The sequence below is a fragment of the Gouania willdenowi genome, chromosome 14, assembly GCF_900634775.1.
Source record: "Gouania willdenowi chromosome 14, fGouWil2.1, whole genome shotgun sequence".
Lineage (NCBI taxonomy): Eukaryota > Metazoa > Chordata > Actinopteri > Blenniiformes > Gobiesocidae > Gouania > Gouania willdenowi.
Genome location: NC_041057.1, coordinates 7,773,056 through 7,798,612, shown reverse-complemented (window position 1 = coordinate 7,798,612; position 25,557 = coordinate 7,773,056). Strand labels below are relative to the sequence as shown.

The following is a 25,557-nucleotide window of genomic DNA, read 5'->3' as shown; positions in this document are numbered from 1 at the left end:
ATAAACATTATAAAACCCCATATTTTTAATGCTTTCATTTGATAATTTTCCCCTCTCTGTCTCTCTGAAGTACCCCCTGTAATGCCATCACGTACCCCCATTTGAGAAACACTGATCTAGAAAATGCATGTCACACTCACACATAGTCCACATTTGACGATGCGGTCCTGGCAGGAACAAACTTAGCTGGTATGTAAGGTCGATTGTCTTTTGGGGGACAGTTGTTGCACAGCAGGCCTCCCCCCAGTAGCAGCATCCCAGCAGCGCCCCAGCCAATATAAAGCGCCGCTCCAAGCTCTCGCCTTTGTGCTGCGATCACCAGAGGGTTATAAAAGTCCCTGATGACCGCGTGGGCCGACCAGGACACCGGGATCAATATCAGCATGGCAGAAATGATGAAGACCACTCCCGCCGCGATGCATGCTTTGGCCTTGGCCGCTTCATCCTCCATGCAGTTGGTGCACTTGCCGCCAATCACGGCCATGAGGACCCCCAGCACCCCGGCTATCACAGAGATGACCACCATAGCTCGGGCCGCCTGCAGGTCCTGAGGCAGAGCCAGCATGGAGTCATACACCTTGCACTGCATCTGGCCTGTGCTCTGGACCACGCAGGTCATCCACAGACCCTCCCAAATCACCTGAGCCGTAACAATGTTGGCCCCGACAAATGCAGTGACCCTCCACATAGGGAGGGCACAGGTGATGATGGTGCCCAACCAGCCGATGAACGACAGCATCACGCCTAGTATCTGCAGGCCCTGAGACGCCATGGGTCGATGCTGCAGCCAGGATTCAAACTTCTGAAAAAGGAAACTATACAAAAAGAGCAAAAAAGGTCACCACAAACTGTTTATTCCTAAATGCATTTATTTAAAACACCAGCACATACCTGTGATCTTCTCACACCTGCTGAGGTCCGACTGAGAGACAATAACCTGAACCTTCTTTTGTGGTTCCAACTTTCGGGGTGGAGTTTGTGTCCATCGTGGACAAAAGGGGGTTGGAGCTGAGAACTGATATCTACGAACCTTGTCTTTTCTTTTTTTCATTGTTCCTTCACACACAAGCTTTGTTACCTCAAGCAAGGCTTAAAGAGACGGAACAATGGCTGCAGATCCCAGCTGCGCTCACACAGATACGCACGCACGCACACGCGCACACACACACATTTTGCTGTTGCGGCTCCAAATCTGTGGAATGATTTGCCTCAGCACCATAAACGACCTCAATTTTATTTATTTATTTTACTGCCTACTTTGACTCATGTTTCCTGCCACTTAATTTACTTTGTATTTCATGTTTTACACCTTTTAATTTATTTATTTTGTGTTTGAAATGTAGTTTTATCTCATGTGAGCTGCGATGTATTTTATTTTCGTCTGTACAGCACTTTGGTCAGCTGCGGTTGTTTTAAAGCGCTTAACTAATAAAACTGGATTGGATACATACAATATTCAAGTACAAGTAAAAAGTAGCTCAATTAAATCTTGCAAAATTAGAGCTTAATTTATTTTTCACAAAGGCATCTGTATAAAATAAAAGGTTTGTCAAAATATACAATTATTTTTAAAATAAAATGACACCAATTAATTCAATTCAAAATAAGAAAAATGATGAGGCTCTAAGTATAGCTACATTTATGAACTCTAAAACAGTTCCATGCTACATGTGCCATGTGGGTAACAACAATAATAGGTCAAAATCTCAACCTGAACCCACGAAAAATGGTGTTGATCAGAAGTGGCATGAGAAAGAAAATAATGGATTATGTTTATTAATGTACCTTCATAAACTGCTGACCTGAAATCAGAACTGGTTTAAGGTACCAATTTTTTAAATAATTTACTCGGTAACGGTTGGGTGTAGAAATATAACACATTTAGATTTTTTCTTAACTTTAGGTACGTTTTTTTCTTTTAAAACGTACTTAAGAGCATTTAAAATTAGTGATTTACTCAAAAAATTACAAGTACCCATAAAAGTAACTCAATTACTTTAAAGTGAGTTCTTGTAATCCATTACTATCATCTCTGACTATATATTATAGAAAAGCATTACAGGGACACAGGATGATTTTAAGCATTTAAGAAGTATATTTAGACCTCTGCAAAGTGCCAAATATTACATTTGCCAGATATTTATCTGGATCAGGGATCCTGATCATTCACACGTTAAAGGATAGTAAGACATTTCTACCCACATTAACTGACATAACTGAGTCAAGTTTCATAAAGATTGACCAATTATGAACCAAGATATACATTTTTTGAAATTTCTCCAATGATGAGAGATTTTACATTTCTTTTTAACTGCTGCAGAATTAGTATATTGTTCCAGATCCCCTCCAAAAATTTATGGAAATTTGTGAAAAAAATTTTCTTGTAAAAATATAATCTCAATGTTAAATTTCAATGTTAAATCTAAATGTAAATGTTAAATTTAAATATAAATGATAAATCTCAATCTAAATACTAAATGTTAAATCTAAATATAAATGTTACATTTTAACATAAATGATAAATCTCAATCTAAATACTAAATATTAAATCTAAATGTTAAATCTAATTCTGAATTGTAAATCTAAATAGTGAATTTGCATGTTAGCAAAATATTTAGCTTCACCCGTGACATTTGGATTTAGATTTAACTTTTAGATTTAACATTCACGTTTAGACTGAGATTTAATACTGACATTCTATGTTTAAGAGAAAAAAAATATCACAAATACTGCTGTAAATCTGGTCAAAAGTAAATAGTGTTGCTAAATGTTGTGAAAAGTTTATTTTAGCATGTGTAACTTTACAATCAGTGCCCCATATAAACAAACAAATAATACACATGTGAAAAGCTAACTTTTTTCTACAATTCAGATAAAGGTATCTTTAGTATCGTATTTATTAATAGTTTTGTTTTGTTTTTAAAACATGAAACTTTCATGTATATCACAACTGAGTGCCGAGCCTGTAGAATCATTGTTTGCTGATTAAGTCTGCGCTGCGTTTGTAGAAAAGCTCTCACTGAGAGGATGTTAATGGTTGCTAGCATTTCAATATTTACCCTCTCAGCAGATGAAAGGTTCATTTTGTGAGACCACACAGAGCACAAATACCTTTGCCTGTAGGCTCACAGTTTGAACAAAGACAGGTTTCCAACCATCGCGCTGCACTCTTTTCCTCCACCACACCTAAACCTGATCAACAAGAAAGTCAGACAATAGATGCTTCTCAAATGACGTTGGAATAATCCATCCTGAAGGGACAGTTGTTTTGATCACCGTACAGCAGATAATCAGCTTAGTTAGCAATAAATGTATGGGTGAAACAATAAATGCAGCCATGTTTGTGAGATACTTTAAATAAAATGTGATTTTATTATTTTTGTAGGGCAACTGATGACTAAGTTCAAATAAAATATGACGGGTGAGCACAAACTTTAAAACATTAGAAAACATTTATTTACAATTAATCGAGTACATAATAAAATCTCATTAACATGGTTAAAAAAAAACAAAAAACAATCCACTTAAACCAAAAAGGTTGCTTGGATTTTAGAGTGAGTACAGAAGTGAGAAAAGCCTAACACTATTTATACAATAGTCAACAATCATACATGAACAAGATCAACAAAAATAACTGGTTCTCTTCTTTGGGTGTGGTTCCCTTTTTTGTCATCAGACAAAGAACATTTCCATCAGCACAGCGTAGCACCAGTGCATTAGTCCCATACGTGTCGACATTTGTAAAGGTTATCAACTGGATCTGTGTTAGACGTAGTCTTTTCCAGAAGCTGGTGCTGAGACGTCAGAGCGTGCAGCTTTGTACCTCGCAGAGTAGGAGTCGTCATCTTTCTTTGGGCAGTTGCTGCAAAGCATTGCCCCTCCGATCAGCATCAAAGCAGACGCCCCCCATCCGATGTACAGCGCCGCACCCAGCTCTCTCTTCTGGGCACTGATGGTGAGGGGGCTGTAGAAGTCCCGGATGATGGTGTGGGCCGTCCAGCAGACAGGAATCAGGCACAGGACCCCAGCGATGATGAACATAACTCCCGACGCGATGCCCACCTTGGATTTTGAATCCGGGTCCTCCACGCAGTTGGTGCATTTTCCACCGGCGATGGAGAGTAGGAGGGCCATAACGCCCACAATGATAGAGACGATGGTCAGGGCCCGGGCGGCCTGCAGGTCAGAGCTGAGGGCCAGCATGGAGTCGTAGACTTTACATTGCATCTGTCCTGTGCTCTGGACCACGCAGCTCATCCAGATGCCCTCCCAGGAGGTCTGTGAAGTCACGATGTTGCTGCCAATGAAGGCAGTGACTCTCCACATGGGAACGGCACACGTAATGATGGCGCCGATCCAGCCTATGATGGCCAGAGCTGTGCCCAGGATTTGAAAGCCCGCTGACACCATTGTTGACCTCTTTCTTTTTTTCTTTTCAAAAGCTTCTTCTGTGTATTGTCCTCTTTGCTTTGCTCGGTAGCTTAGTTTAGTTCTTCTGCAATGGAGACGAGCCTTGTGTCAGGCAGGTTATAATCTGAATGGGTGAGGATTCAGAGGAGAGCAGGTACATAAGCTCAAGGGGGCGGAGCCATGGAGGACAAACAGTTCAAGTTTTTCATCTTGCTCCTGGGATCCACCCCCCCAAAGCTCCACAAGCCTGTTTACCCAACCCATAGACACCCAACTGTCAATTTAACCAAAAATAACAGGTGTATTTCCTCATTGGAAGCTTGGCAAACTCCTATTGATGTTACATTATCGGTCACATTTATTTATATATAAAAAATAGAGCTAATAGACATGAGATTGTTGATTCCGTAGTTTTCCCCAAAGGCATCATTAATGAAGGAGGGTGGAGTCATAAACACGTCAGTAGTGACTCAGTCTCCGTCAAGTAACTCTACCTTGGAACGGAAACCTCAGACAGTCCTTATATGGTCATGGGATGTGACGTTGGTGCCTTTTCAATCAAGAAACTATGGATGACATTCAGTCAAGTAGAAATCAGTATCGACAGAATGTAAACAAAAAACAACAAAACCATCCTATTCTTTCCAGCGTGAGGCTGACTCATGTGTTCACATTAAAAGTAGGCCAGCACACTCAAACTAATTTGATTATTGCATTATTTTACTACTTGATAGAGTGCTACAATGAATGGAAAAGCTTTAAGATTTTACTATCAAGGCCCACAATGTCGTATGTTTTATTTCGATTAAGGAAAAACCAAAAGGAGTAATTATATTTTGTTAGATTTGGTGAACATAAGGCATAATGTTAAAATTGTAAATTCTTAAACAACCACAAGTGAATTTAATGCAAGATTTTGTCTCAATGAACCCACCAGTTACTGACTGAAGTGTAAGGAAAAGTGTGCACATACACGAAATACAAGAATACAAGAAATAAAAGAAAAAGAAGAATAGAGTCGCATTTCCTGTGGTCAGTAACTTAATACGAGCAAGGAATCATGCAGCTCGTGTGTCTGCACATGTGCAATTATGGCTATGACTGTACTGAGGGCCAGACACTGTTATTAGGTGGCCATACATCAGGAAGTTCGGAAGACAGGCTGGTTGTTTAAAGGCCGCCCTGCCTTATGCTGAATTTGGCCTCTTTTTGAGATAATTCCTAATTTTTAGACCCAATTTTTAGAACTCAAAACGCCACTCACTTTGTTCTTCTTCTTCTTCTTGTTGTGTACACTAATTAAAATAGCTGCTCCTCTGTTATTCGTGAACGGATCGGGCTAAAATTTGGTAGGTATAATCTATGGATGTGTATGCATCAATCCTCACAGTCGATTTTTGATTTGGGGCCGCAAAAGAAAGGAAAACAAACAACAAATGTCGATTTCTCATTTATTTGTGAGTCAAATATTACAAAGGTTGGTGGCACTGAATCATTGGCACATACCAATATATAAAAGGGGCCCATTACACCGTACATGTCATGGGGGCGCCAGGCATTTTCCAAATGACTACTCCTCCGTTTGTTCTTGTTAGATCGGAATACAGTTCGGTATGAATACTCTATGAATGCATATGATGAGACGCTCGGAGCCTTTTTTTTTTTGTATTCGTTGTATTCGGCGCTGAGACATTCCGTGGGCCTGGCTGTAGTTCATTCAAACTTGTTATTTAATCTAATTGTTTTTAATGAAAAAACAAATCTCCTTAAAAAACATTAAATCAGTAAAAAGTTATAAACAAGTCCTAATTTTACTTTATGGGGCAAATAAGTAAATGTAAGTGAGAAAAGTAACAACCGCAAAGAGAAAGAGAGGACAGTCAACAGAAGTGTCTGAAGGAGGCGGTGTAGGCCACATTTTGGTGAATCTTTGACAGTTTCCAGTTGGAATTATCAGCTCTATTTGACCAAGTAGTACAGACAGCTTCTTGGTAAAATGCTTTAAACACTAACTCTTTGTTGAAAAGAAAACATACATAAGCAGGAGACAGAAGCTACTTATTCTGTTGCGCTGTTGATAAAGATAACTACTCTTGCCATCTGTCCACGAGCTGTTTAATTAAAAGAACTGGGAAGAAGGTAGAGAAAAGCCTTACAATAGCTTTAGCAGCACAGGCTACATACATGAGCTAATGTCAGTGATTTATAATAGCTGTTCAATTCAATGCAGATGAGCTAAGGTGTTACTTTTGATGGTAATCTGCCTGAAAAAAATCTGTGCACTAAATAACTGTTTTGTATGTGAAGAGTAAATACTGAAATAAAAAGGATTTTTTTTTTTTTTTTGGAAGTCAATATTTTCAGCAAAGGAGATTACATCATCAGTTAAAAATACTGTGCCTGAGACACTGACTGTAACTAAGCTGCGTGAGACCTAACAATGAAACTTAAATATTTGAAGACTGTTTCTGTTCAAACATAAAATGTGACTCCCAACGCTCATATATTTCAACTTATGTTATTGGTTTTTCCATTATTTCAGTGGTTAATTTAACTAATGACGTCTAATCTAGGAATTTTGGTGCCCTAGGCGAAATCAGATTTCACCTAGAACTACACATGTAACATTTCTGAAAACCAAAAAGGGTTGTTCAATTAAAGAACATTCTATAGAATAATTCTTAAATAGATTCGAAACTAAATTCTCCTGAAAACCTTAAGTGCTGGTTTTATAACAATACATAAGAAAGATAATGCTTATAAGAGCATAAACACACCTCAGGTATTGAAACAGTGCCCATGTCCAGTTCCTTTATTTTTGAGGTAGTCTGTAAACATGGGAAACCACCACATTAACCCAAACCATCCAGAAGTATTACAAGACTATAATCTATTGTTCCTATGACCATAGGAATGTAAATATACATACTTGATATTGATTAAAATATTAAATGTATCATCAAGAAACATACCGTTCTGTGCTGATGTGGCTTTCACAGTAGCACAAATCAAAGATTGAAACATCATAGAGCGATATGTAAATAGCTGCTCTAAATACTGACATATAAATGAAAACTTTTGTAAAAGTTGCTCACTCTTTAATTTCAATTCACAATTTAAGGGCAAATAACTTGTTCTTCCCATGAGATGTGATAAAGACATAGGATAACGCTTGTGTAAATCCAATGAGATCATTCCGAAAACGGAGGAAAGACAAGTTTCCTTGTGTTCTGACTGATCTGAGTCAGACTGAGGCCGACTGTGAATGAGAACACAGATGGTTTTTGTTCGCATGAGATAAAAGGAAGAAAGATGTCATTCATATTGAAAGAGTATGTGTGAAACTGAAAGGAAACTAACTATAGTCAGTGAGATGGTGAATGTTGTTGAGGTGTGAAGAAATACAAGATCAAAGGTAGTTTAGATGCCTGCAAACCTGTGTTCTGCCCACAGGGGGCAGCAGCTCACTCTGTTACTGTAAATTGCATTTAATGATGCACAGATTTTCTTTTCTTTCTGCCTTAAATAGACCGAGAAGAGTCACACGGCCTCAATTTAACCCACTGGGGGAAAAACACATTTAAAATTAATTTAAATATATTAATAATAATATACAATAATTGTTTTCATGACTTCTCAATGCTCAACAATTATGATTTGTGTCTTTATTATTTATTATTAAAAAAACAACTTTTCAATCAGAAGAAAAAAATAACATTTTCATTAAAAAAAAAAGTTTACTTCAATCCAAAATAAATATTGTCAAAGAAAAACGTGTTAGAATGCGAAAAGAATATTGGACACACAAATAATTGCATTTAAACACTTTTTTCTTTGATGGAATTTTTTTTGATTGAAATTTTTTATTTGTTGATTGAATAATAAATCCATGATGATATATGATTGAATTTTATTTTTATTCTTTTGATTGAAAAACATTTTGGACTTTTTTGTATTTAGGTCATATTATAAGTAGTACATTTGTGTATTTATTATTAAATAAAGAAAAAAAATGTCAATCAAAGAAAAGCATTTCAGTCAAAAAATAAATATTTTCAAAGAAAAAAAGTGCATTTCAACACTTTTTTTCTTTGAAAATATTCATTTTTTAAAATAAAGACAAATCTACCTCCATGTTTACATACAAATACCTTTTTTTAAACACACAAAATCTTTATGATCCTTATTTGTGTAGGATAGATCACACACACACACGCGCACACGCGCACGCGCACACACACACACACACACACACACACACACACACACACACACACACACACACACACACACACACACACACACACACACACACACACACACACACACACACACACACACACACACACACACACACACACACACACACACACACACACTTAGTTGGATGGTTGTGAGAGTTCAAAGAACTTTAAGCTTCAGTTTTTATGTGGACATAAATCTTAGAGCAGCCTGCACGTCAACATCATTTGACCTCCTTCAAAGCATTTCAAACTGAAGCTCTACTGATGACGCCGTAGCCTCAGACTGTTCCATGAAATGGGGCAGTGAAAAGATAAAGAAAAGATGGATAAGGAGTGTTTGTATCAAACCATTATTTGTTGCAGCAGGTTTATTCACTCCTCCATCATTTTACTGCCTCTGACTCACCGTGATAGACCAATAGTTTTGTAGTTTTCTATCTTTATTTTTCTTTAATAGGATTGCGAAAGGTGTGTTTCAGTTTCTATTGTAGTTATGCACAAGTTTCATGTGGGTGTCAACCCCAGTTAGGACTTTAGTCTTTTCTGTTGTTATGTTTTTTAAAATGCCTTACTTTACATTCATTAACATTATTGCATGAACCCAAAAAATTTAAGCACATGAATGTGGTTTTTAGAGATTTTTTAAAAGATTGAAAGTTTACTTATTGAACATTAGGGTGGGAAGATATAAAATTAGATATTAAAACTAGTGGTGGGACTCGATTTAAAACAACTATCTAATTAATTAGGGACTTGATTAATCTAAATTAATCTCATAACAGTATTTGACTCGAGAAGCCACATTTTTTTTTTTAGTTTAAATGGATTTTGGTACATTGAAAAAATAAATGAGCTTAACAAAACTGTGTTTATTATTTTCAGCACTGAGTGCTAACTTAATGTGCAAACTATCTATAAATGCAAGGAACATCTGAGTGTGTGTGTTTGTGGAGCGAATATCTCGCCGGCGCGGTATCTGATCAACCTGAAACTTTGTCAACGGCTTCCAAATACCCCGAGTGTGTGCATCCGTTATTTTGGAGTAATTCGGACAGAGCTGAGAAGGTGTGGGGGTGGGCTCTCCAGTGATTGGATAACAACATTGGAACATAGGGATGACATCATCACTGTAGAGGTAGGACTGATGACATCATGATCGCTGGAGAGGTAGGACATGTTCTAATATACAAATGTTCCAAAATGGATGGGGCGTGGGGGTGGACTCTCCAGTGAATGTCTCTGGCCTGCATTGTTTTAGAACACTGATGATGTCATCAACAGTGACATCATCATCAGTGTTCTATTCTATGCTAAGCTATGTCTAAAAAGTATGAATAAAGAATATTATGACTGCAAATTTTAGCCCAAATTTTGATTGAAGTAAGCTATATTCATGCTTTTTGTAAACTTTCTAAAACAAAACCATTAACGACATTATTTTTTTAGTGCGTTATTTTTCTGTAATTAATTAATTAATCGCATTTAACGTGTTAAAGTCCCAGCCCTAATCAAACGTCACCAGACATGTTGCCGTGGTGACAATAGCATGTCATCCCTAACATCATTAAATCAGCAAAGATTAAAATGATACTTAAAATGATTTCAAGTGATTCGACAAGTTTTAAATATTTTATCCAACAAATGAATGAATGGCTCCTGTAATAGTAACTGTGTTTACAATTTGCGTTGCCACGGCTGCACAATCAAATCGAATGCCAGCATAGAGAAAGTTGTATAAGTTTTGTATAAAATATGCCTTTTGTAATTTTCTGCCTGTGTGATAAAGGCTGACATTGATGTCATCCTGTGATTTGCATCTGCGGAGGTTTGATGCAAATCACCAAAATTGTATTACCATCTGTTTAAATTGTGTGACAAAGGTTTGTGGAACATACTGGACACATGCGGAACTTACATTAGTACGCTGTTTGTTCCTCCATTTTTGTCATGTGCATTGATATGGCGGAACCTCCACGAGTAAACACTACTGGAGGGCGAGCATAGGGGGCAGTTTGGGATTTAACCCCTGACTCTCTCTACCCTCCATTGATGTTGTTGTTCTTCTAGTAAACTAAATGCAGCAGAGGCGTGTTGATGCCACCACAGGCCAGTAAATGAAGTGTGTGTGGACCACAAACAGTCTATGGCAGTGTTTTCCAACCTTGGGGTCACCTGAAATGTGTGGTAGTTGATTAAAAAAAGAACAGCAGTTAAAATATATTCGTACATTTTTTAAATTTCTCAACCTTAAACAGCTGAACTGTATTCTATACTTTAACTTCCTCAAATATAAATCTAGTTTAAATAAAGTGTTGCAACTTGTCTCTGTGTTTGTAACACAGTATAACAAACATAATCAAAAACTAATTCTAGAAGGAAACAATGTCTTTGGGGTCGTCAGAAATGTGTGATATGAAAATGGATAATAAAAAGGATGTCATGAGGATTATGATGATGATGAACAGTTGTGTGATTCTAGTTTCAGACTCGACCAAATTGTCATCCTGCAGTTTTTGCACGTTAAAATGGAAGTCTATTTATTTAGTTTGAATAAAATTAATCATTGATCTTGTGAACCCAATATGTTAACCTGTATAGTATTGTATGGTATATGTGCCTCTGTTAGAAAGACACCGAGCACCTCTCCCCCTGCAGGAGCTCCTCATGGGTATATCCTGATTAGACATTTCCTAATCTTCTGCTTGGTGAACAAAGCCACATCATCAGCTGCATTTCCTGCATGTGAGCACTCAGAAATGTCAAGTGATCCACAAAAACACCTGCCCATGTCCCCCAGCCCCCTCTACAGCAGCTCTGTAACTCACATTTTTATTCAAGCTTGAGATGCACTGCTTTCATTTAATGTTCTGATTCTGGTCAATATGAGGAAGAACCTGCTAAGGTCAGAGTGATAGGAAGTCACTATTAATGTAGCAGCAACTTAAGCGCTGTTTATGCTTATTATGAGGAACACCATTTCAAATCTGTGTGCAGCAGGTTACAACATTACAACAGTCTTTTACTTAATTATCTATGTTTTTCTTTCTCTATTTCTTCTCTCTTGTTTGGTGTTTGTTCTTTTGATTATTATTACTATTATCTTACTTTGAGGGGAGTGGTGGCCTAGCGAGGGGAGTGGTCCCTAGTGGTCACGGCACGTCACTGACTGTAGGTTACAATCACTGTGCCTATTGGCAGCTATGTTACAGTAACTCAAAACACATACAAGATTAAGCTGTTGTTGAAGCTGCGTGTCCAGTGACAAAACTTCCCTATGAACCTATGCAGATGACTATCAGGATTAAGATCAACAGCTGTGTTTTCCTCTTAGCAAATCTATTGTTGCACAGGAGTAAATGGCAGCAAATGCTACCAATGCTAACTTAAACTAACTCAACAAGTGGAAAACTCAAAAACCCCTCCATGCTTTCAACAATACGTCATTAAAACAGTAAAAACATTGCTTTTTATTGGCAATGTCTTATCTTTTCAGGACGAGATGACAATCTCTTTTACCAGCATAATTTATTCTTAACTAGATATCATCTAAACGATTCCAAGGCTGATTATTTGATCGGATCTTTTTTTACCGTAATCAAGCACAAAAGGGAAGTGTCCTCAACCGGCCAAACAACTAATTCCTGCTACACCTTGAATATTCAAATACTAGTTCAACATTTTTGTTTAAGTTCAATAAATCAGCAGGATTGGACTTTTTTTTTTTGATTGGGGAGCTTTTAAACTAAACTTCACCCCCAAACCACTCTTTTCTGCTGAATACATGCACTTGGGTATTAGGTAGTGTTATTGTTTGATCCTGGTCTCAACAGTTTAGTTAAAGTATTTCGATTTGGCGTATTTTGTTGTAAAATGTCAAAGTGACTTCCCTTCTATGGGTTGAAACCCAGCTATTACAAATGAATTTTTCTCTTGGCTAAGAACACGATTCAGTGACGTTTTGGGACCATCTTGTGTCACAACAAGCACTGTTAGCCCCGCCCCTCCTACAAAAAACTAGCACCTTTGGACTCTGCTATCAAGGCATTTTTTGAATTTTGCTCTATTGGCAGGTACGCAAAAACCTGGGGGTTTAGTTACACTTTAAAGATGTACAAACTAATTTTAATTCATAAGATTAAATCAATTGGATTCTCTATAAAAGTGATATTTACAAGCACTGTTATTAAATGATAATTCTGTATTGTCAAAGTGGGTTGAACCTCAAGTTTGGTGCTTCGAGGGCCAAAGTCCTTAATCTTTTAGGTTCCTTCCCGCTAAAAATAACCTTTATGTAAAAAGAAGCGGTTCTGTCAGTCTTGAGTAATAGACATTTCCGACAGTTGCTGTAGGGTCATTGCAAACGTCTTACCTGTTAAATCATCTATGAAAGCCTTGTTTGTTCCAGTTGCACAAGAAATTATGCATGATCTCCACCAATAAAATGCTGTTGGCAAAAAGTTTAAGTAAAGCGTTTCTTCTTTGTTTTGTTTTTGTGTCACAAAAGAAGAAAAAATGTGTGCGAGTCTGGTTTCACATTAACTAAAAATCTGCCGTGTGAGTGAGTGACCCAGTGGAGATGGGGCCATAAAAAGTATCGCATCATGTTACAGCCAAGGCAATAAAACAATGACACACAACTGAATTAAACATTATGCATAAACATATAGCTGAGATTTGAGCTTCCCTTTTCAATGAATACATATAATTCTTAACAATACAGCAAAACACGTGCTTTATCTGATACAATTCCTTGTAGTCACCTATCAACCACAAAACAAGGCCTGCTCTGGCCACTCATTACCTACTGACAGCAATAAAGCCGGCACACCCAGAGCGACCATGGGCAAAAGGTTAAACCATAAAAACTGTTTTCTTATGGGAAAGCACACAGACCAGTATCATCACACCCAGGTAGTAAAATGAGGCCAATGCTCATCGGATTGGCTTGAAATAGTCTGTGATGTCATCTGCCAAGTGGGCAACACCACTTTGTCATAAAAAACGGACAAAGTCGATGATGAGCCACAGATCTCAGGAAGGAAACCTTTGAGAGGACACGTCCACATCGAGGAGTGTGTGGACGAACGCAGAAGATTCAGCTGCTACTTCAAGGAAGAATACTCGTGGTTGACACAAGTGGATAATTTACACCACAACGCAGAAGGAAGGGGAAATAATCTAAAGGACGTTTTTTATTCCTAAACAAGCGGAGAAGGAGGACATAGAAAGGATCTCCTTTGGTCACGATGGCATCCTTTGGACTGGAACTTGCTGGTATCAGTCTGTCAGTGCTGGGCTGGTTACTGTGTGTGGTCAGCTGCGCCTTGCCGATGTGGAGGGTCTCTGCCTTCATTGGTGCCAACATTGTCACTGCTCAGGTGTACTGGGAGGGTCTGTGGATGACCTGCGTGGTCCAGAGCACAGGACAGATGCAGTGCAAGGTGTACGACTCCATGCTGGCTCTGCCTCAGGATCTACAGGCAGCCAGAGCGCTTACCGTGGTCTCCATCATCGTCGGGATGGTGGCGCTCCTCATCTCAATGGTGGCAGCAAAGTGTACCAACTGCATCGAGGAGGAGGGGGTCAAAGCCAGGGTGATGATCAGCTCCGGAGTTGCTTTTATCGCGGCCGGTATGGCTCAACTGGTGCCCGTTTCCTGGTCGGCGCACACGATCGTGATCGAGTTCTACAATCCCATCATCAACCCGGGGCAGAAGATGGAGATCGGAGCGGCGCTGTATCTGGGCTGGGCCGCGGCCGCCCTGCTGGCCACTGGGGGCTCTATCCTCTGCTGCAGCTGTCCACCAAAGGAAGCCCCACCAGCCAAATACAACATGCACCCACAGAGTCGCATCGCGTACTCTGCAGCACCCATGTCAACCGCCCACAGCTCCTACAATAGAAGGGACTACGTGTAACGGACTAGGAACACCTCCTGTTTTTCATGTATCTCCTTATGTGTTCACCTTTAAAGCTTATTTCCAGAAAAATAACAAAATATAAAAAAAACGTGTGTAGATATCTTCAGACTCTTCTAAATAAATATAAAGACTTTTCTTCAACAAAGCTTATGGTCAAAAAAAGGTTTAAAAAAAAATTAATTGATAAGGCTGTTGAGTGGAGGTTTTATATACTATATTTATTTGAAGTCATGACATCTGTTTCTATTATTGTACATATCTTGATTTACACTACATTAACTTGTTCTTATATTAAAAAAAAGACACTGTTGTGACTATATATTGAAGTACATATTGGAGTATATTGTATGGAGTTTGTTTCTTCGTGTTTCTACAGAATATCAACAGATGATTAAATATTAAACAGCTGAACAAAACTGAACTCACTCCAGGCTTTGAACGAAGGTTAAAATGGCGGAGTAGAGTGTGGGAAGAAAGTCATAAAACGTCCAAATGTTTTCATCTCTAATACTGTTCAGCATTCATGGTTAGCATTTTTTATATTTTCAAGGCGATTTGAGATGTTTGCTGTCATGTATATCACATAGCAGATTACAGTTTACTATTTGTAATGAAATATTTGAAAAATTGCAATATTGTTGTTTTTAATATAAAAAGTTGGTCAATTAATCTTTTTTTCTAAGCATGAACTAAACAAAAATAAATTTCAAAACATTACAAAATCCATTGAGTTGTTTGTAAAAATTCCTTACAAATACGGTAAAGCTAATTCTTTCTGAATCTATAGGAGAACTAAACATCTTCTCTACTTTGCTTCTGAATTCCTGACGGACTCGGGGGAAGGCCGACAACTTTTCCTTGTTTTGAATATTCAAATATATTCCTCTGTGGTTTCCAAACTGAAATGTGCTGAACTTATTGAAGTTATTTCCAAACACAGATTTCTTGGATGAAATATCTTGAAAACTCATACAGTAGGTGTGAAGGTAGTTGATGGTTTTTATCTTATATTTACTGTTTTACACGCATTCTCACAATTATTTCTATGCATGTAATGTATGCGTGCCTTCTGAATGCCTTTAGCTTTTTTGTTCCTGTTTTTTGTTCCAGTTTTAGGACTTTTGCATTTGTGACAGGGTTAAAAGAACAGCAGACCAGTGATGATGATGATGATGATGATGATGATGTACATAAGTCCATCACATATTCCTGCTACAGTGACCCAGTTGGCTGCATGTGGTTTACTCAATTAGGCTTGATTTCTATTGATTCATTAATTATTAATATTGTGCCTCTGTGCCCTGGTTAGCAAATAAACCCCTTCAATTACTTTTATTTTTTAAAGCATTTTAGTAAAAAAAAATTTCACAGATATTTTAAAGCTCTGAATATTTCTTTGGCCACACTTAAATAGACTTGTTATTTTGACATTAAACTGTAATTAAAAAAATTAAATATAATTTAAATAATATATATATATATAATTTATTTTTTGTTGTATTGTTACTATGCATGATGTCTAATATAATAATATGATGCAGCATATTTTAAATAAAACATTTTTTCAAAGACATAGGGACAATTTTGAGTTTGAGTCATTGTGGTCACCAGTTACCTCATCACAGTTTGTATTAAAGTAAATTAGACACTGACTCAGCATCAACAAATACACACTCATGCCTCGGTTAACTTGATACACCTGTGTCGGTTAATAAAATAATGGTGATATATTAGAAACACTCAAAGGTGTTTTTAATGTCGAATGTACACCTTTTTTTTGCACAATATGAATTACAGACCAAATAGTGCCATTTCCACCTGAAAAAAGGTTGATTTTAAGTGACTAAACAACCTGAATGGTGAGATGTTTGGCCTCTGTGTTTATTTTGGTAGCAGGGACAGCGTTTGGCTAATAACTACTGACTGTTAGCGTAGTGATGTTGATACAAAAGCATGACAGTTTGGCCAACAACAATGGGGACAAAGTGGGCTTGAATTCAGTTTTTAAAAAATAATTACAACTTGATCAAAATCACAATGAATATCAATCTATAGTCTCTATTTTTCAATACTAATGGCTCCAAATGATTCAACCTTCAGGTATGCCGCTAAAGGTAATATCTACTGTATATAAATTAATATATATAATGTTTGCACTTTTCTGACAAATTGTAGCACTTTTTTGAGTCCCTGTTTGAATCTATTATGTGTTGTGTTTGGTCTGTTCACACAGATGTTTTGTCACCACACAGTAAAGTGTTTGGTCAGAGTTTACCCGAGACTGAGAAGATCAAGCTATCTGTATGCTAAAGGTGTTAGCGCACCATTCTATTATAATGTCTCTCTGTTCGTGTTTACTCTTGGTGCAGTTATTCCAGTTTCCATCAGAGCCTTTGGACTGTTTCCTCAACACCAAATCCTGGCTGTTTAATAATCCCACACTACTGAATCCAGGGAGGGACGGAAGATAAGGAGCGTCAGCTGATATCTGGAATGAGTGTGTGTTTGCACAAATATCTGTTTATTTCTATTCACAAAGCTATTTGGGATGTGCTTACAAATGGTTGACTGGGGTCAAATGAAGGTTATTTTAATGTTTAACTTTCTTTTTGTGATGCTAAGGCGAGTCATTCAATATTTCAATCTAAATACTGAAATGCATGTTGGTCCTGAGTCACAGATCCAGGAAAAAAGGCAAAACAAACACACCTCACTGACTGGAAAGACTGAAGGCTTCACTATTTAGGAGGAAGCTGGAGATAAACGTATGGGTCGAAATGTAAAAGAGACGTTTCTGGCTATAGGCGGAATATGCAATTGCATTGGTCCCTATGAGCCATTAGGGGGCCAAAAAGTGAAGTACTAGGATCTGTCTTTATCCTAAATATCCTGAAAAACACATTTAGGGTATAAGAAGAAAATTAATTGGGTCTTGTGGTTTTGAGGCGTGAATATAGAGTGACTAACCCTAACACCACTTTTTTTCTGCTTGATTAAATCTAGTCCAACTCTTGACATTTTAGTCAAAGTATTTCTATTTGGTATATTTTATTGTGTTTATTGTTTAACAGTGACTGCTCTCTATGGGTTGAAACTTGCCTATTACAATCAAATTTCTCTATTGGCTGAGAATGGTGGTTTGGGATGTTTTGGTGGTTTCATACATCACAAACCACCAATGTTGGTGTTAGATATTCATTTATTGGTGTTAGATATTCATTTTTAATTTGTATATATATATATATATATATATATATATATAGGTTCGCGGCTCAACTAGTCTGGGACACTTGGATGGACTAAAGTAGAATAATGCTGTATTTAATATAAAGTGTTGAGAGGGGTAGTTATAGGGGTTTTAATGACTTCAACACCACACTGATCAAAACTGCATGGTTTTAATTATCATCTTTAAAAATGTGCATCACTGTCACACCAATGACACTTGAAACTGAATTGAACTTTTAGGAAGGTGTATGAGGAAGAGGATCTGCAGATAATCTGTGGTTGGAAAGGAGAAAAACCAGTCCGGAAGGTGTCTAGTTCTGCAAATGTGAGATGTATCCTCCTGGGTCCAAATACCCTGAATCTAATAAAACGGTTATTTGGCGTGGTTGGCATGACTAAAACCCTCAATACGATGTATTTGGCTTCAAATTATTCTGCCAAATATTTTCCAAAGCTACTTGTTTTGTCTATCATTACTATATCAACAAGTAGAAGCTTTTTTCTATTGCTAGTTGGAGATGTCCAACTAGCATCTGCTTTCTTTTTTAGTCCCCTAAAAAAAGGGTCATCCTGCAACACTTTATCTGATCCAACCAGTATATCAGGATGCTTAAACCATCAGCCTTGGTCTCCATTTTCACACTTAGTCCACTTGATCTATTTAGAGTACTTTTGAGGGTGTTGTTCAGTTCCCTAATGCAGCGCATTACAATAACCCTAATTTACTGTGATTAACTTCAACAAACGGCCCTTAACTGCGATCAACTGTAGAAAAACAGGTTAGGAAAATTATTTTTCTCCAGCATCAAGAGGAAACCAGTTTTGTGTCACCCAACCCCCACCAACTACACACAGACACGCCCTGCCTCCATCACATCTCTCCTCTCCTGTTCGCAGAGTGAAGGAGGGGAATGAAAGCTTTTGAAGACACCCTCCTTCTTACATCATCGCCCAGGGACTCCACCTTGTTGCCTGGGGTTATAAAGGATCTCCTGTTTCCGTGGCAGCATCCTACAGCAACATCACTCCCTCCCACAGGTGCGCTCACTCAGACAGGTACAGAAACAACCAAAGCCACTGACTGACTGTTTCACTGAGATCTGAAGGGATTTTATTGCTGGACAATCTTTTGAGTTTTTGCCACGTAAAGAGCCAACATGTCAATGGGGCTGGAGATCGTGGGCATTGCCTTGGGATTTCTGGGATTTGTCATTGCGATAGTGACCTGTGCTCTGCCGATGTGGAGAGTGTCAGCCTTTGTTGGAGCCAACATCATCACCGCTCAGACCATCTGGGAGGGTTTGTGGATGAACTGTGTGACTCAGAGCACCGGACAGATGCAGTGTAAGATCTACGACTCCATGCTGGCCTTGCCTCCGGAGCTCCAGGCCTCCAGAGCCATGACCATCATCTCCATCATCCTCGGCGTGCTGGGAGTAATGATCTCCATCGTTGGCGCCAAGTGCACCAACTGCATCGAGGACGAGCCGTCCAAGGCTAAAGTCATGATCATCTCTGGGATTTTCTTTCTCCTCGCTGGTCTCTTGGTCCTAATACCAGTCTCCTGGACGGCCAGTGTCATCATTCGAGATTTCTACAACCCTATCCTGACCAGCGCTCAGAGAAGGGAACTGGGGGCAGCGCTTTACATTGGCTGGGGAGCGGCTGCTCTACTCCTGATTGGAGGGGCGATGCTGTGCAGTAGCTGCCCGCCAAAGGAGAAAAAGTACAAGCCGCCACGCATGGCGTACTCTGCTCCACGCAGCACCAGCGCGGGAGGAGGAGGATACGACAGGAAAGACTATGTTTAAACAGCGGACAAAACGTAGACTGAAAACTGTTGTACATAAGCGTATTTGTGTGTTTTTAACTGTCTGTAACTGAAGGGTAACACCCTCAAAAGACTCCGACATGAAGTTGTACGTGTACAAATATTTACTTTTCTGCTTTGCATTGGAGCACGTTTTAATCACAAATAGAAATAAGTTCTTACAATCAATCATATTACAGCAGCTTTATGGATTAATGTATTTGTGCGTATTCTGTAACACCTGCTACATGTGCATGTGTGTGGGTCTGTCGTTAGCTTTTAGACGCCTCTACGGTGTCGTGTTTCACTGAAACCTGCTATTAAAACACTGTGGGACTTTTCCTGACAATGGCAACGGCTCTCACTTTACATGGATTTGCTTTCGTGATTGTTCCGTGTGTGTGTGTGTGTGTGTGAGAGAGGGAATGAGTGTATTTTGCATGTGTTATTTGCTTAGGTGAGTTTCTGCTGAGGCTGACACTGGGGATGACTTTCAGCTTCAGCCTCAGGAAACAAGCATCATCTTTCCCTTTTGGTTTCACAGTTTGAACTGAAAAGACTGAAAAGAAGTGTTTTATTTACCTAAATGTGTGAGGCAATTGTTGTTGTAAAATGTGTATTTAAATTCATTTCAAGTTACTTGCCTATTTGACTATTACTATACTACACTATTACTGGTTTTATGTAAACTATTTTGCGACTACATGGACTCTGTCATTCTGTGTTTGTGCATGTTTCTGCACACAAACACTTTAAAGTTTTAATATTTTGATGATGAATTAGGAAACATTTTGCGGTATTTATTTCTTTTTAGACTTTTGTAAATTGTTTAATATATGTTACTGGTCTTTAAGGTGTGAATAAAATTAATTTATGTCTAAGTAGTAAATGTGTATGAACTTATTTTCCTAAAGCCTTGTGAAAAACAAAAGCTGAGGTGAAACTCCTGCTACCAAAACAAACAAAGGCTCAGTCCAAATCAAACAGGGCTTTGGGAGTTGGGTTTCTTTGTTTAGCCAGCAGCAGAGTTACATTCATCCATCTGTCCATCCATCCACAGACATTCTTTATGGGGCAGGTGCAGCCTGCTTCATCTGTCATTTGCATAGTTTTTTATGTACGTGCGTGGTGTTTTGTTTTTTTTTATCCAACCTGTTTTTACAGAAGAAAAGTCAAAGTAATTCATTTCTATTAAAAAAATAAAGCCAGGAAACCTGTAAAGTAAGAGAAAGACAAGGAAGGAGACGCTTAAATACAGAAATACAATCAAATCCTGTTCTGCCTGAAAAAAAGTTCCTGTTCCACCATCCGTACCAACTTCAGGTGCCAGTATCAACACTTCCCTGTGGTGTCAATTCTCATTTTTTACTCCCATTGGCTACTGGAAGTCTATGCAGACTTGATATATCATAGGGTAACTCATGAATTACATTTGCTTTCTGTCAGATAAACAAATACTCAACTGAAACACAAGAAAAACTATAAAATTAGAATACAGCTGTATAGTATATTAAAAGGAAACTTACAAAGAGAGCTCAACTAACAGACTATTGTGTAATGTAAGCTTAACTAGTAGGACTGAGAGGCTGATGCAGAATTGTTGGTTATGGTAAAGGTTAACACAGGTTAACATCTAGCGCAGGACAGGACAGGGCATTAAGGTCAGAGTAGGTTAACTTCCTCCCTTTCTCGGCCCACACCTCAAAACTCACTGTGCAGGGAAACTTAAGCTCTACTCAGACTAAACCGTCTAAATTTGGCTATTGTGATTAATAGGAGTACACTTCTTCAAGCAAAAGCAGAAGTTGTCTTAACAAGGCACAGAGGTTATGTCTAACAGCAGGACAACAGACAGTGGCAGGAAGAGAAAGGAAAGAAGGCCCATCTCTCCTTATTTAAGAGTTGGTTATCAGACTCTCGTTTCTAGGGAACGTGCCTATTTGCCCACGGCTCATCTACAGTAGAAAAGTATAAAAGTTGTAGAGTCTAACTGTTCGAGGGGGACATGACACTAGCAGTCCTATACAAACAGGGCAGAAGAGTTCTCCCCAGTGCTGTGTATTCCTGTGTTCATCGAGGTCTTTAATAAAAGCTGTCAAACTTGATCAGTAAATATCTTGTTTGTTACTTCAAGTCTAGGATAAAAATAACCTTGTTAGATAAGAATTTAAGGTCTAACAGAACTGATAGGAACAGAAATGTGTTTAAAGGCTTAAAGTTGATATAAAAAAATCCATATTTTATTTTTATATATCCAAATACTTTATTTAAGTGTGCGATATAACATTCCACATTCTTGGAGAGCAGATTAATTTTGCCATATATTTTCTACAATGACAATAAAGCTTCTTTCTATCTATCTATCTATCTATCTAACTATTACACAAATTAGTAACAAAGTTGTATTATTCAGCTTCAGACCGATCATCTTAAGGGCATTCATGTACCAGGCTCTGCATCACTTTTAATTGTTTTTTATTGTTATTCTAAATTTGAAATGGGATTTATCCAAGGTGTACTGATTACTGTAGACATTTCTGTCTGTTGGAAAACTATTAAAATAGGCCTGTGTATGGTCACTGCACAATGGCTAGAATAAAAGTGTAGACATTATGAGAGTATGCAAATAAATAGATTAATGGATTAAATGATTATTAGTAGGTTTATTTGGCAGTGACATTGTACAGTAAATACGTAAATATCTCTCCTTGCCCCGCATGTAAATATGTATATATCTGTATCCTTTATTCTTTTTATACTAGTTTCTCTATTTCTATTCAGCTTCCATTATTTTATTGTTATTTTATCTTCATAGCACTATTTTCCGGGTGTCTTTTGGGTTGTTCAGTGTGTTGCCTTCAGTTGTCTTAATTATTGCACTTTTTTACTGAGCTGTCATGACACTAAATTTCCCTAATGATGAGGAAAATTAAAAATACTCTACTCTAAAAATTAAAAATGTCCAGTTTTTATCACAAATTCCAATAGTGAAATAAGGTTTTTTTTTAGATTTTAATCGATGAGGCCACTTTTCTGATATTCACTGTGAACTTCCTCACTTTTGTAACTGTAATTGAAATTACTGTGAAAATGTTTTGTTCTTTTTACCAATTCCAGGCTTACAGACAGTGACAAACAACCATAACATTTTTTTTTTACAGTCTTATCAGTGTGGACTCGCCAACTCACTGTATCACTGATCACTGAATGGTTTTTGACCTATTTCTGAGTAGAACAATTCAGTTCAATTCAACTTTATCTATATAGAGCAAACTTTATTTATATAGCACAAAAAAACCACAAAGTCATCTCAAAGCACTGGAGCAAACCAGTTCATGAGTATTAATAGTGCTTTTACATTTACATTTCTATTTGTATGAGCAAATGTTTTCAGCTCAGTAATTTTGTCATATATATATATATATTATTTTTTTTTTTATTTACCAGAAATAATATAAACAATATTAAAAAACAAAATAAAAATAATTAAAAAGAAACAAATAGATAAAACTGTTGACATAATTGATTTTAGTTTTAATACAAATGAAGATCATCCTTCTTATTATTTACGAACAGTATAATATTTTACAGAATTTGGATGTGAGAATTAAGCCTCATTTCCATAGGATCATTTAATCTTAATTTTAATACAGACATGAGGCTATTAACTATTAACCTTGACTATGAACTTCTAAAGTGAACAATATATAAAGCTGCTTTTAAACAGTCTGTTTACAATGATAGCGTTGTCAATTCAGGCAATTCAGGGCTCTTTGCAATGCACAGTGGCACTTTAAATAAATTATTATGATAATGTAAATTTATTGTTGCACTCCTGTGACTGACCAACCCTGACTATGTGGAAGTGAACTGCTTTTCTTTCCCCTGTACATTTCTTGGCCCCACAGCATCCTGTCTTTTCTCTTGTGTGTAGTTGTTCTGGTCCCAGTGTTCCATTTACATGAAATGTTACTGTATTCTATGATCCCTATGTTTTTTGTTTTTTTTGTGTCCTGTATGTAATCTTTTTATATATTGTTTTGTGTCTTGCCATGTCTTATTGTTAAGTGTAACATTTTATTACATCAGCCTGTCTAGGGACAGCAGATGGAAATTAGCCGTTGGCTACAATCTGGCATATTTACATTTTTTTGAATGTTCATTAATATGTATTGTCCCTACTTAAATAAAGAAAATTAAATTAAACTCTACAGTGTAAAAGTAACTATTCCAACAAACGACTAAATCGAAACTAAACGAAATAATCAAAATTATAAACATGATCCAAATTCTCACAGCAAACACACTTTAGAAACACGTGGAGATGAGAAGTAGTCAGTTAAACTGGTTAATGAACAAACAGGAAAGTCCAGCATGTTCCAGATAGACTCTATAGGAAGCTTTAGTCCGCGTTATCGCTGATATTTTAACCCTAACGACGGATGGATTGTAAAGTTGTGTAAAACAGATACACTATCGCCTGAAAAATACATAAACACTTGTTTTTAGACAATCTTTGAATACGACTCAGGTACAATTTATCCTCTGTGTGGGGATGTGACTCAGTATAAGGTGATGATATAGAACTACACACACAGACTTTAACATGTGGGATTATGAATGTTATAAAAAAACAAGGGCAAAAAAAAATCCACCCACATTTGTCATTAGTTTATAAAGAAATATTATTTTTCAAAAAGGACTGATTTTAATGCAGAAACCTTAACAAAAAATCAAGAGAATATAAGTAAAACCTTAATGACATCATTGTTGCGAGTAATGGACCTGCTTGACAGCCTATCTGAAGTATTGATCTGTTTTTCCTACTGTCTATGACCTCTATCAGCAGGATAGTGGGCCCTACAACAAACTACACTGTGAAAAAGAATCCGTAGATTTTACTGTAAAATACTGGCAGCTGTGGTTGCAAAAAATTCACCATCAAAATGACAGTGGCATCGTGGAAAGACATGACAGTATTACATTATAAAGAAATAATATATAATGTATAGTATAATTCATGGAAATATAATAAAATAAAATAACAGCAGTTATGGTTGGCAAGAAATTGAATTCACCGGAAAAAGTAGTGGGCTATATTACGGCTTAAGTCATAATTAGGGGTGTCCCGATCTGATATCAATATCGGATATTGGTCCGATATCAGCCTGGAAATGAATATCGGATATCGGTATCAAATTTCCGATTTATTATTTTTTCCAATTAATTTTTTATTTATTTTATTCAATTGTAGAATACTGTAGATATTATGTTGATGGTTAAAATGTATGTAACCAATTGGTTAATAATAAATAGGTCAGTTTTTCTCATACCTACTATTGCTGACTATTGTTCTCTGTTTGAGTAACATCACTTGATCAAGCCTTTTCTAACACTCCACACTACAAAATAAGTCTTTATTATTTTTTTATTAAATTAAAAAAAAAAGTAATAAAAGTGTGTATGACTCATGCATATATCGGATCAATATTGGTATCGGCCGATACACAAGGCTGCAATATCGGTATCCTGCTGCTATCCTATGGCGTTACTTAGCGAGAGCGTACAAAGCACAAACGGGGGCGCAGAAACTGAAATCAAGAGTGTAAAAACAGCACAGCCAGTAATAAACGGGATCGTGGTTTTTAAAACTACTCTCCACGCGCTCGCTCTTATGATTGACTGTATTTTATATGTCATGGGCCGAGGCTCGACTAGACAATCTCCGAGTGTGTCTCATCAATATACCGACCAATAAGAAATATTGTGTAAAGAGTTGAAATTAAGGAAGCAAAGTAACGCCATACTATCCAAATAGTTTAAATGATCTGCTGGTAATGAAGGTCCTGTACACTAGAGGTACATACCAGCAAACTGTCACATGTCTGATGGAAACTCACTGTAGGTTCACCACTTTAAAGGGATAGTTCGCCTATTTAAGACA

The 25,557-nt window shown here is 37.4% G+C and overlaps 5 protein-coding genes across 6 annotated transcripts in view; 2 read left to right on the top strand and 3 right to left on the bottom strand.

The window, feature by feature from the left end:
* Nucleotides 1–25,557, bottom strand: part of LOC114475391 (claudin-like protein ZF-A89) — a 37,557-nt gene that overhangs the window by 5,812 nt on the left and 6,188 nt on the right. The gene's annotated exons all lie outside the window — the stretch shown is intronic.
* LOC114475394 (claudin-4-like) overlaps nt 16–25,557 on the bottom strand; it is a 31,743-nt gene continuing 6,201 nt past the window's right edge. The window contains exons 2-3 of one of the 2 annotated variants that reach the window (XM_028466158.1): nt 892–1,056; nt 16–815 (exon numbers count right to left, since the gene is read on the bottom strand). In XM_028466158.1, coding sequence (XP_028321959.1) covers nt 137–772 — 636 coding nt within the window. In that variant the 5' untranslated portion in view covers nt 773–815; nt 892–1,056 and the 3' untranslated portion in view covers nt 16–136. Of the gene's footprint in view, nt 816–891; nt 1,504–25,557 lie in introns of those variants that run through there. The other variant, XM_028466157.1, reaches the window with a different exon arrangement.
* Nucleotides 3,350–4,564, bottom strand: LOC114475393 (claudin-4-like). The gene has a single exon (XM_028466156.1). The coding sequence runs from the start codon at nt 4,408–4,410 to the stop codon at nt 3,766–3,768; it is 645 nt and encodes a 214-aa protein (XP_028321957.1). The 5' UTR covers nt 4,411–4,564; the 3' UTR covers nt 3,350–3,765.
* On the top strand, nt 13,568–15,301 carry LOC114475389 (claudin-4-like). The gene has a single exon (XM_028466151.1). The coding sequence runs from the start codon at nt 13,901–13,903 to the stop codon at nt 14,570–14,572; it is 672 nt and encodes a 223-aa protein (XP_028321952.1). The 5' UTR covers nt 13,568–13,900; the 3' UTR covers nt 14,573–15,301.
* Nucleotides 18,732–20,502, top strand: LOC114475392 (claudin-3-like). Its single transcript, XM_028466154.1, has one exon. It carries the CDS (start codon nt 18,961–18,963, stop codon nt 19,612–19,614), a length of 654 nt encoding a protein of 217 aa, XP_028321955.1. The 5' UTR covers nt 18,732–18,960; the 3' UTR covers nt 19,615–20,502.